This window comes from Drosophila sulfurigaster, chromosome X (assembly GCF_023558435.1).
Source record: "Drosophila sulfurigaster albostrigata strain 15112-1811.04 chromosome X, ASM2355843v2, whole genome shotgun sequence".
NCBI lineage: Eukaryota > Metazoa > Arthropoda > Insecta > Diptera > Drosophilidae > Drosophila > Drosophila sulfurigaster.
This window is the reverse complement of record NC_084885.1, coordinates 28,389,385-28,401,537: the sequence shown is the minus strand read 5'-3', so window position 1 is coordinate 28,401,537 and position 12,153 is coordinate 28,389,385. Positions and strand designations below refer to the sequence as shown.

At 45.9% G+C, this 12,153-nt stretch overlaps 2 protein-coding genes across 6 annotated transcripts in view; one reads left to right on the top strand and one right to left on the bottom strand.

Annotated features, from left to right (window-relative positions):
- LOC133847216 (nuclear pore complex protein Nup153) overlaps positions 1-12,153 on the bottom strand; it is a 184,394-nt gene that overhangs the window by 3,043 nt on the left and 169,198 nt on the right. For 2 of the 5 annotated variants that reach the window (XM_062282100.1, XM_062282104.1), the window contains exons 1-6: positions 8,025-8,677; positions 7,173-7,780; positions 6,518-7,093; positions 5,464-5,714; positions 967-5,377; positions 666-848 (exon numbers count right to left, since the gene is read on the bottom strand). In XM_062282100.1, the coding sequence (XP_062138084.1) occupies positions 666-848; positions 967-5,377; positions 5,464-5,714; positions 6,518-7,093; positions 7,173-7,313 (5,562 nt within the window). In that variant the 5' untranslated portion in view covers positions 7,314-7,780; positions 8,025-8,677. Of the gene's footprint in view, positions 1-665; positions 849-966; positions 5,378-5,463; positions 5,715-6,517; positions 7,094-7,172; positions 7,781-8,024; positions 8,679-12,153 lie in introns of those variants that run through there. The other 3 variants (XM_062282102.1, XM_062282101.1, XM_062282103.1) reach the window with 3 other exon arrangements.
- Positions 9,126-12,059, top strand: LOC133847233 (adenosylhomocysteinase). Its single transcript, XM_062282135.1, has 4 exons — positions 9,126-9,285; positions 9,569-9,759; positions 10,804-11,145; positions 11,222-12,059. Exons 1-4 carry the CDS (start codon positions 9,261-9,263, stop codon positions 11,960-11,962), a joined length of 1,299 nt encoding a protein of 432 aa, XP_062138119.1. The 5' UTR covers positions 9,126-9,260; the 3' UTR covers positions 11,963-12,059.

The window sequence follows — 12,153 nt, the reverse complement described above, 5'->3', positions numbered from 1 at the left end:
GTAGTAGTAGTAGTTGTTGTTGTTGTAACATTAATAGCAATAAGTAAAAAAGTATAGATAAATAAATCGCATTCGTGCCCCGTGCCCAAAAGTTAAACAGAGGTACAGCGAGATAATTGTAAATTGCAAAAGTTACATCAAATAATATAAGAGAGTACGATATAAATAGTTACGTAATATACAGTTTGTTTTGTTTTGTGTGGTTTTCCAATAGTTCAATACAACAAGATGGCGTATTAGACAGGAAGAAAGAGAGAAAGAGACAGAGAGAGAGCCGGACAACAATCAACATATGTATTTTTGATTAAGAGATCAATGAAAGAGAGAAATAAAACAAGAAAATACAAAATAAGAATTATAATAAATATAATAAAAGGTTATACAATATAGACTAAATATTACAATTTAAACATTATCTATTGTTTTTTTTTGCTGTTTGCGGAATTTTGAGAGCTAGAGTAGGTAATAAAAACACGAACATAGCCAATAGAAAATTTCTCATGCATTAATCGAAACACGCACAATACGAGAACACAGACAGCTGTGTGAAATTATCGATAAACTGCAATTGTCTTCGGTTTGCTTGACTTTTGTTGTTTTGACCATCAATCAATATTGAATATTCCGATTTATAGATTTCTTCTCCTCAGATGAGGAATACTTACATCGTTGCCGCCGCCTGTGGAGGCAATTGCCGATGTCGCCGTTGTTGTTGCATTTCCCGTGAAATTAAATGCTGCCGGCTGTGGCGTTGTGCCGCTTGCTGTGAAATTAAACGCTGGCTTCGCAACGCCACCTGGCGCTGGATTTGTTGGCGCAGCACCGAAATTGAAAACGCCCCCTGCCGGCTGCAAATGCCAAAGTCACACAAATAGACATGGAACGCGAGCGAGAAAGAGAGACAGAGATAGAGAGTTTTAGTTAGTGTTGCTAAATGCGATAAATCGATATCGATGTTGCATTTACCGTTGCTGCCGCTGTGGCGGCGCCAAAATTGAATGCAGGCTTATCATGTGTGGTTGCTGTCACCGTGGTGACGGCTGCTGCAGTGCTCTGCTGATTGTTGTTGTTGTTGTTGCTGCTGCTGTTGCTAAAGATGTTGGTGAGTGGCGATGCGGCAGCTGCTGAGGAAGCAGCCCCAAATGGATTGCTCACATTGCCAAACACCGCTGACAACGAACCACCGCCACCGCTCGATGTTGTTGATGCTGGCAAACTAAATGGCGATGGAGTTACAGCATTGGCTGTGCTTGTTGTTGTTGCCGTGTTGCTGCCAAAGCCGCCGCTTGAGAATTGATTGACAGCAGCTGTTGTTGGTGCTGACCAGTTGAAGCTGCTGTTGTTGTTGTTGCTGCTGCTGCTAGTTGTGGTTGCTGTTGCAACTGTTGCTGCTGCCGGTTTGGCACCAAAGCCACCAAATGTGCTGCTGGCACCAAACGATGTTGTGTTGCTGCCGCTGCTACTGCCAAAGTTAAACACTCCTGGTGTGGCTGCAGCTGTGTTGCTGGTGCTGCTGCTGTTGAATATGTTGTTGCTGGCACTTGGTGTTGCTGCTGCTGCTGTTGTTTTTGTTGTTGCTGCTGCTGCTGGAGAGCCAAAGAAGAATGTGCCGCTGCTAGTTGTGGTTGCTGGCGTCGTTGTTGTTGCTGCGGCTGGTGCTGCTGTTGCTGGCGCAGCTGATTGACTACCAAAGACAAATGCTGCTGGCGCAACTGCTGCAGCAGCGGCAACTGTAGGCGCTGGCTGGCCAAATAATGTTGCTGCAGCTGGTGCAGGAGTTGCAGTAGCTGGTGTTGCTGCTGGGATGGTTGCTGTTGTCGTTGTTGGTTGTGGTTGGCCGAAACTGAATATGGGTGCAGCGGGCTTCAAGCTGTTGCTGCTGCTGTTGGTTGTGGTGGTTGTGTTGCTCGCGGAGCTGCTGCTGTTGCTGCTGGACACGGCTGGAGTGGCTGTAAAGGAGCCAAGGCTAAACAGTTTGTTGCCAGTTGAAGGAGCAACAGGCGTTGTGGTTGCTGTTGCTGCTGTTGTTGTTGCAGCAGTTGCAGCTGCTGGTGCGCCAAATGCAAATGTTGCTGGTTTCGTTGCTGGTGTTGCAGCTGCAACTGGTGCAAAGAGTCCCAAGCCGATGCTGGATGTCGCCGGTGCCTTGCTGCTAACCGGCGCAGTCAGGTCCGCTGCCTCGGCTGCTGGTTTTGTTGCTGCTGCTGCTGCTGTTGCTAGTGTAGTTGTTGCTGCTGCAACAGTTGCTGGTGTCGTGGTTGCTGTTGATGCTTGGGGTTCGCTCAATTTGAAGCTCACTGTTTTGCTTGGCGTTGTTTCGGCGCCAAACTTGAAGCCAGTTGCTGCTGGGGCAGCTGCTGCTGAGGTGTTTAATGTTGTCGGTGCGGTTAAAGCGGATTTCGTTGCAATGGTTGCTGGCTTATCGGCAACATCGGTGCCTGCTGCTGCTGCGGCAAAGCCAAACTTGAATGGCGCACTTGTTGTCGAAGCTGCTGCTGCCGGAGCTGCAACCACAGTGGTTGCTGCTGATGTGGCTGCTGCTGGCTTATTGGCGAATCCAAACATAAATTTGGGCGCAGCTGCAGCACCGCTGTTGCTGCTGTTGAGTGAGGCAGCCGCAGCAGCATCGTCAGCACTTGTGCCGGGCTTCTGTTGCTCACAGCAAATGCATTTGTTGCGTCCCACATCGTTCTGAGCGGTGCACACTTCGCATGTCCAGCTGCTCGATTTTTGTGCTGCAATCAGTTGCTGGAAACCAGCATCGGGCTTAGGTGTTGCTGCTGTTGTTGTTGTCGCTTCTGGTTTGCTGGCAAAGCCAAACTTAAAGTTGCTGCTGCTGCTGCTAGTCAACAAATTGCTGCTGTTGCTGGCACTCGATTTGGGATTTGGCGTTTCGCAGGCGACGCATTTGCTGGCGCTGCTTTGATTGCTGACCATGCAAGTGTCACAGCTCCACGTGTTTGCCTTTGGTTTGAAGGCATCGCCAAAGCCAATTCCGCTGCTGGAAGTTTGAAAAGCATTGCTGCTGCTGTTGCTGCTGGCCTTTGGGTTGGGCGTCTCACAGGCTAAACATTTTGCGGCGCTGCTTGGATTGCTCACCATGCAAGTGTCGCAACTCCACGTGTTCGCTTTGGGCTTGAAAGCATCGCCAAAGCCAATTCCGCTGCTTGTTTGAAATACGTTGCTGGTTGCTGGAGGAGCTGCTGCTGGTGTTGCTGCTGCTGCTGCTTTGCGTGGCGTTTCGCAGGCAACGCATTTGCTGGCATCCGATTTGTTGGACACCATGCAAGCATCGCATTCCCAATTGCCAGCCGGCTGCTTGAAACGATCCGCAAAGCCGCTAAAGCCCGTTGAAGCTGAAGCTGGCATTGAAATATTCGTTGCAATTGGAGCAGCTGCTGGCTTGGTTTTCGGTTTGGCTGTATCGCAGGCAATACACTTGCTTAGCTCCTGCTTGTTGCGCACCATGCACGCATCGCATTCCCATTCGCTGGCCGACTTTTTGAACTGATCCCCAAAGCCAGCGAAGCCGGTTAGATTTACATGCAATGCAGATGGTGTTGCTTCTGTTGTTGCTGCTGCTGCTGGTTTTTTGGGCAGCAACACATCGAGCACACTGCCGCTAGTCTTCAGGCTGCGATCGCCATTCAATTGCTGCTGTGGCTTCGTTTGTGGTTGCACCTGCAACTGTTGCTCCAATGTTGCTGGCGGCGTAAAGCGGAAATTTGGCTTGGCACGCTTGATGGGAACGGGAGCATCGCCATCGTTGGAGCCTTCTTCGCTGCACTGCAATTCCAAAGGCGCATCAAACTCATACTGTCGCTTGCTGTTGTTACTGTGTGTCACAGCAACTGTTGCTGCTGCTGATGTGGCGACTGCTGCTGCTGTTGGTGTTGGTTGTGCAGTGACTGCTGTTGGTGTTGGTTTTGGTGGCGGTGCAAATGTCAAATCGAATTTGGGCTCGCTGGCCATGCTGGGGAAACGTATCTCGGGCAAATCGATGGCTGGCGGTGGCAACTCTTCGTCCTGGATGCGTGTATCCTTGCGCGACTGCTGCAGCAAACGTGTGCGCATCTTGTTCGTATGCGTCTTGGCAGCATTCGAGTTGTTGGCCGCATTGTTGTTGTTGCTGCTGCTGTTGCTGTTTATTGTCGGCAACAAGCGCGTAGTTTTTTGCGTTGATTGCTGTTGCGATGGTTGCTGCTGCTGCTGCTGCGACTGTGATTGCTGCTGTTGCTGTCGCACGTTGGGCGCCGGCACACGTTGCATGCGTCGACGCTCGAGGAGTTGCATCATCGTTGGCACCAACAGCTTGGAACTATTACGCGTCACATCCTGGTCGGCAGTAATATTATTATTGGTAATATTGTTGTTGTTGTTGTTGTGCAGCTTATAGGCCATGGGATAGGAATACGGTTTGTTGGACGCATGTCGATTGCGCTGCTGCTGATGCTCACGCAATGTGCTGCCCATCTTCTTGGCATCCATCAGCGGTGTCGTGTGATTCTCCAGCAGATTCAATATCCGCTGCGCTGTCAACGACAATCCGCTGGCCACATCCGACGGAATGCCACCAACTCCAGTATTATTATTGTTGTTGTTGTTGCTATTCGTATTGTTGGGTCGCATCTCGACCGGATTCATGCTGTAATTGAGGCTACTAATGCAACGGGCACTGCTGCTGATGCTGTCGCTGTTCGATGGCGCCGGCGAACTTCCGCCCGAATTGATGATGGCCAAATTGCCCTGACTAAAGTAACGATTGTTTGCCGCACTCCCGCCAAACGCTGTCGGTCCCTTGTAGAACGGCGATCCGACCATTGTCGACGAGCAGCTGCTGCTCAACAAACGGCTGTCGCTCAACGCCGATGTGCTGCCATAGATGGAGGCATTGAAACGTCGACGATTGTTTAGCGAATTCAACGATAATGTCGAGTTGTGATGCGGCGGTGTGCCGGCATTTGAATTGAACACCGATTTGCGGCTCTGTAGATTGCCATAGAATAGTAGATTGCTGTTGTTGTTAATGTTGTTGTTGTTGTTGCTGTTGCTGCTGTTGTTGTTGTGCGTGCGTAGACCAGCTTGACTTTCATTACTCTCGCATTCGGAATGCGAGTCAGCTGCAACTCCTCCTCCTCGCTTGGCATTGATAACATTATTATTATTATTGATGTTGGTCTCTTGACGTGTTGTTGTTGTCTGAGGTTGTTGCTGTTGCGAGTCCACCTCGCTGATGGGCGAACAAGTGCGCCAGTTAGGACCACGATGTTGTTGTTGTTGTTGCTGTTGTTGTCCCAGCAGCGACAAACGCTTGTAGCTGGGCAGCAAAGTTTCGCGGCGTTCAGTCATTGGCGGTATGTTCAACGAACGTCTCGAGCTGTGGCATCCACAAAACCAAAAAAAGGGGAAGTATAAAGTGAAAGGAATTCTTTGCAATCCAAAAGCAATCAAATCAAAGCTCACCTCATGGGCAGATCTCCGCTGGTGGCGACAGCTGCCTCGTTGCACCGTCCGGCGGCGGCGGCTAAGAAATTAAAGGCGGGCTCACGCTGACGTTGCTGTTGCTGCTGCTGTGGTTGTTGCTGCTGCTGCTGCTGTTGACGATTTGTGGACGCATGACGCAGCATTGCATCGCTGACAGCGGGCGTGGAGGCGTGAAGCGGTGGACGACGCCGTTGGGCGCTAAACTGAGGACTAAACGTCACTTCCGATTGCTGTAAATAAAGTTTTTCATTAGTTGAAGTTTTTAATAAAGTTAAACTAAACAGAAATATTGGCTGTTCTTGTTTAACGTGGATAGCAACCTAGTTTTTCTCTTTTTTGCAGTATAAGTTGACAATTTGTTTGGGATTAAATTCAAAATTGCTCAATTTAGCAGCTGCTCATCTTGACAATTCTCTTCTCCTCTCTGTTCTTGCTTAATGAGGATAGCAACCAAGTTGTTCTCTTGTTTGCATATTAAGTTTCTCTGGATTAAATCAACAATTGCTCAATTTGCAGCTGCTCTTCTTCACAATTCTCTTAATAGAATATCTTCATTAAAAGCAACAAAATTTAGCTGCACATAAAACTTGAATGCCGTCAAAAGTCTATCCTCAAATGTAGCTTAACCTTCAGACACTTTTGTTAAACATATTAACATATTCCACAATTACTATAAAAAGACATTTAAAGGACATCTTAAGGATAATGCTGTCTGAAGTCTGTCCTCAAATGTAGACACTTTTGTTGAACATATTTACATTTTCTACACTTACTATAACACAAATTTAAGAAACATCTTAAGGATAAGACAGAAAGTGTGCAGCTTAATACAAATCGTGATTATCGAATTCATTTTGACACATTAAGTTGAGCACATATTGGAAATCTCTTAGCACATCTTTAAGCTACATTTCATACGCATTAAGTTGATCACATTTGAAAATCTCTTAGCACAGTTTTAAGTTAAATTTCTTAAGATTTACAGCTCATTAAATTGGCTACACATCGAGTCCACTTTAAACTTCTTCCTTACCTCGAGACGCTTGCGTTTTGCTGCCGGCTGTTGCGTTGACGGACGATTCGATAGCAGCTGCTGCTGTGGATGTTGCTGATAGTTGTGCTGATCATCGTGGTCCAGCTGCTGCTGTTGCTGCTCATCGTCATCCTCGTCGTCGAGCTCCTCATCGTCGTCATCATCATCGTAGGGACGCGTCCAAATCTTATGAGCACCTCCTTTATTCCCGCTACGCAACATGTTATTCACATTGTATTCACAGCGACGCGTCTGCTCATCTTCGGCGGCCAAATCGTGTTCGGCAATATTATCCGCCAGCTGGACTTCCTCCTCATTCAAATCCTGTGCATCATCGATAATATCGGGCGCATCATCCGCATCCAATTCGATGCGACGCCGGCTGCGTTTACGTTTCCCAGTCAATGTGCTGCCGCCATTCTGTTGTTGTTGTTGCTGCTGCTGCTGTTGCGACGTTGGCGATTGATCCAGTCGAGCGGCTGCAGCGGCGTTGCCATCGGTTGTGGGTGAAAACCATTTGCCCAATGAAGTGGGAAATATCGAGGAGACGCGTAGCTTCACCTTCCCCATAATGGACTGCAAATTGGGAATGCAAAAGAAGGTAAAAAAAAGATGTTGTTGCTGCTGCATCTGTTTAAGCTGAAGCTGTACTCACGTTGTTGTTGCTGGACGCCGCCTCATTTGTGAGTTTTATTGGCGTCTGTTGTTGTTGCTCCGGCGATTGTGGCGGCGTTTGTTGTTGTTGTTGTTGCTGTTCATGTTGCAATTGCTGTTGGCCATCCTCATATGTGGACATTATTGGATTTTATGCCGGTCGCTGTTTCAATCAAACAACGAACAAACGAGCGAAAGAAAAGAAAAACAACAACGCACGTCAAATGCAACAATGCACGCACACACCAACACACACACACACACGCGCAGTCAACTCACATGCACATGCACACACTCGGTCGCAAAACGACAAATTCAATGCAAAACGGCCACACTGTTGCCTCTCTTTGCCTATATGTGTGTGTGTCACTCGCGCGTTAGTTTCGATGTGTGTTTGTGTGTGTGTTTCACAACGAGGTTCCAACACACGCGGCGCTCGCTCTCTTTGCTGCTGCTGCTGCTTGCTCTCAAGATTTTGCTGCTGGACCAACACCAATTTGCACTTTGGCGCCCGATCGTTGAGTTTCTTCTTCTCGATTTTGTTTTTTTTTTGTAGTCTGTTTAGACTTGAAAACACTGAAATTGTGTGTGGCCTTGCTTTGCTTGCTGCTAATGAGAACGAAGAAGACAAATATTGTATGTTGATTTTCGAAAAGTTTCGTAAATGACAAAAATGTTGGCTTGGGAAATTGCTAATCTGTGTGCGTGTGTGTGTGCATATATATACATATATATAGGCATGCACACACATACATCTGCATGTACATAAGTAAGCCACGCCGCCACCTTCGGCAGCCGCTTCCACACTCACACACACACACACATACGCACACTCACTCACACACACACTTACCCCTTCCACTGGTGGGCTGTTATTGCTTTTTTAGTGCATTGCACGCCGCGCGCGCGTCTTTTGTCTTTGCTTTAAAACACACAGCCGTCTTTCTTACGCTCCTCACCACACACAGCTTGCCCACCGACTGACTGTAGTTTTTTTCTTTCTTTTTTTTTTTTTTTTTTATTAAGTGTATATATATGTATATATTTTTTTTTTTTGTTGGTCTCTTGTCTTTTTGCTCTTTCGCAATTCGCTTGCGTTTTTTTATTTTATTACACACACGCACACACACACTGTGAAACTGACATCAACGTCGCGTTGCGGTCGAACTATGCGTCGCCATCATCATCATCATCTTCATCAGCAACATCATCATCAACGTACTTTGCATTCGGCAACTGCCATATATATGAATGTATAAAAAAAAAATATGTAGATATATAACTAACGCACACACGACGCACGACCACGATTTCCACTTGAATTTTGTGCTGCGTTTATTGCAACGTAGCTACGTTTGCTAGCCTAGCACATATTTGCTGTGTGTGTGTTGATTAATTAACTTGTGTTTTAATTTCGCACATTAACAAAATATAAACTGAGGGCGAAAAAAGCACGATTTGGAAAACGCGTGTGCCAGGTGCGACGAGTAGCGGATAGTCATGCAGCGAGCGGCGAGTGGCGAACGACGAGAAAAAAAAAATGGCGCCGATATCTCAGTGTGCGGCCAATTTGTCTCGAAATGTTTTTCAACACTGCACTTGGTATTGCAAATTTGAAATAATTAATTCCAAATAATAGCAATTTTATAAATTGTTGCACTTCGAGTGCATTTGGTTATATTATTTTTAAATTAATAGCTTACATACGTTAGTACTGGTATTGTAAAAATCCAGCATGAAGTGTTATTATATGTAATCGATTCAAATTGTAGTAGCGATAAAGCAACGCATCTAACGAAAACTATTTACGTAATTTAAATTTCTTTGAAATTTTTATTTTATTTTAGTGTGCGAACCATTTTGTGCGAAATTGTGCATATTACAAAAAATTTATAAACAAATTTTGCATAAAATTTGTCAATATCGCATAGAATATCGATAGAATGCAGTCGCAACAAAATTCGAAGTTAATCGATTATTCGATTTCATTCGAACTTAAAAGTTATATTTTTGGCATTAAACGTTGCGCGCGTCGTCAATTCGGTTGTGTCTGTTGCCTCTGCATAATCATTTCAATCACAAGTACAACATGTCAAAGCCTGCGTACAAAGTTGGTAAGTTATAAATAAAATCATTGCCCATCTCTTCTCCTGTGTCGATGTGCCGGCAACAAAACAGGCGCATATTGAAGTAAACGCACGCAACACAAACACACACACATGCACATGCATAGTCTTGTATTTGGCGCACATGTGTTTTATTTTATTTTTTTTGTGTGTGGTGCCTTAGGTTAAAGCACGTTGTTGCCGTGCACATATTGAAAATGGTTTTGCACTCTAATCGTTGTTTATGTTGCTAATGATAATCTTATCACTTTTGCGACGACACGTTTTTTAGCCGATATCAGTCTCGCCGAATGGGGACGCAAGGCGATCATCATTGCGGAGAATGAGATGCCCGGTCTGATGGCGTGCCGCAAGAAGTACGGACCATCCAAGATCCTGAAGGGCGCCCGCATCACCGGCTGCCTCCACATGACCGTCCAGACGGCCGTGCTCATCGAAACCCTTGTCGAGCTGGGCGCTGAGGTAAATACAACCATCATCTTGGCTTTATCATCATTGTCTTCTCATACCCGGTAGTAAACAGTGTAACAGGGTATAACAAGCTGTTGTCCAAAAGGATGTATCACAGTAGAATACGTACTCCCTTAAAATATTTGTTTAACAAGCTGTAAACATATTTTCCTATCGGGTTTTCTGTCCGTCCGCTTGTATTTACTTTGATATCTTTGAAACCATATGTGTTGGAGCTTCCCAATTTCTTGGCAATATTCGTGTGGAGACCACGCAGCTTACATTTGGTGTTAAATTTGTTTGTAGCTCCCTAGAAACTCTTAAAATTGATCAAGTTCATGTCCGTCTGTCCGCTGGCTCTATCAGCTATATCTCAGAGATTATAAGAGCTAGAACATTCAAATTTATTATAAATTTTTATAATTTTGCAGTCCTTCAAACCCATCAAAAAACGCATTGTCATGTCCGTCTCTTCGTGTGTTGTTTTCAAATTATGCCACGCCCCCAGCTAGCCTTTAAAGATTGAGATTAGAATTTCAGCAGTACTCAAATGTAAACTAGTCAACAATATAAACCACAAAAGGGCATCCGATTGTGGTTGTTTTTACAATTGTTATTTATCTGCTCATCATTGTTTTTGACAAAACACTTCGGGGGGTCGCAATCGAGTTCAAGGCGATGGCGATAACGATAATCTGGCGTAAGTGTGTTTTGTGGTGGGGTCAACGAGGCCAGGCCGAAGAATTCCATTGATATGCTAAACTGTTCATTGACTTTCTAACTGAAAAGAAAGATGTTTTGACCTAACAACTGCTATCAACTCCCTAACTTGACAACTGCTATTAAACACCTAACTTGATAAGAATTGCTATCAACTACCTGGCGTGTGTTTGGTGGTGGGGTCAACGAGGCCAGACCGAAGACTTGCATTGATATGCTAAGATGTTTGCTGACATTCTAAGTGACCTAACAGCTGCTATCAACTGTCTAACTTGACAACAATTTTTATCAACTACCTAACTTGACAACTGCTATCAATCACCTACAACCTCACAGGTTCAATGGTCCAGCTGCAACATATTCAGCACACAGGATCACGCTGCTGCCGCAATTGCTGCCACCGGTGTGCCTGTCTATGCGTGGAAGGGCGAAACCGATGAGGAATACTTGTGGTGCATTGAGCAGACCTTGGTCTTTCCCGATGGCCAGCCCCTGAACATGATTCTCGATGATGGCGGTGATTTGACCAATTTGGTGCACGAACGTTTCCCCGATTACCTCAAGGGCATCAAGGGACTCAGCGAGGAGACCACCACTGGTGTCCACAATCTGTACAAAATGTTCAAGGAGGGACGCTTGGGTGTGCCCGCTATCAATGTGAACGATTCGGTCACCAAGGTAAGGTCGAGGAGGCTGCTTCAAAATGATGATGCAATGTTCGCAACTAATTTCGTTTTGGTTTCTTTTGGTGCAGAGCAAATTCGATAATCTCTATGGCTGTCGCGAATCGCTGATCGATGGCATCAAGCGGGCCACGGATGTGATGATCGCTGGCAAGGTTTGCTGCGTCGCTGGCTACGGTGATGTGGGCAAGGGTTGCGCCCAGGCTTTGAAGGGCTTTGGCGGTCGTGTGATTGTCACCGAAATCGATCCGATCAATGCGCTGCAGGCAGCCATGGAAGGCTATGAGGTGACCACCATGGAGGAGGCCAGCAAGGAGGCTTCCATCTATGTGACAACAACTGGTTGTCGTGACATCATCACCGCCGAGCATCTCTTGAATATGCCCGACGATTCGATTGTGTGCAACATTGGACACTTTGATTGCGAAATCGATGTCGATTGGCTGAACAACAATGCCAAGGAGAAGGTGAATGTGAAGCCACAAGTGGATCGCTATACAATGGCCAATGGTCGTCACATCATTCTGCTCGCCGAGGGACGTCTGGTGAACTTGGGCTGTGCTCATGGTCATCCCAGTTTTGTCATGTCCAATTCGTTCACCAACCAAGTGCTCGCCCAAATCGAGCTGTGGACCAAGTCCGCGCAGTATGCCGTTGGTGTCCATGTGCTGCCCAAGCTGCTCGACGAGGAGGTGGCCAGTCTGCATCTGGAGAAGTTGGGCGTCAAGCTCACCAAGTTGTCGGAGAAGCAGGCCGCTTATTTGGGTGTGCCCCAGACGGGTCCCTTCAAGCCCGATCACTACAGATACTAGACAGTAGTTGCTGTTCAAATATGTTAACTGCATGTTCTTTTGCATTTTCTTAAGCTTTAATAAAAAACAAAACAAATATAATTGGATGTGATTTAAATGTTATTTGATTTTTATTATACATAGGTTTTTTAATATTTTATTTATTTATCTTTAAATGGTGAAAATTTGTTTCAAAACTATTGAAAGAGAAA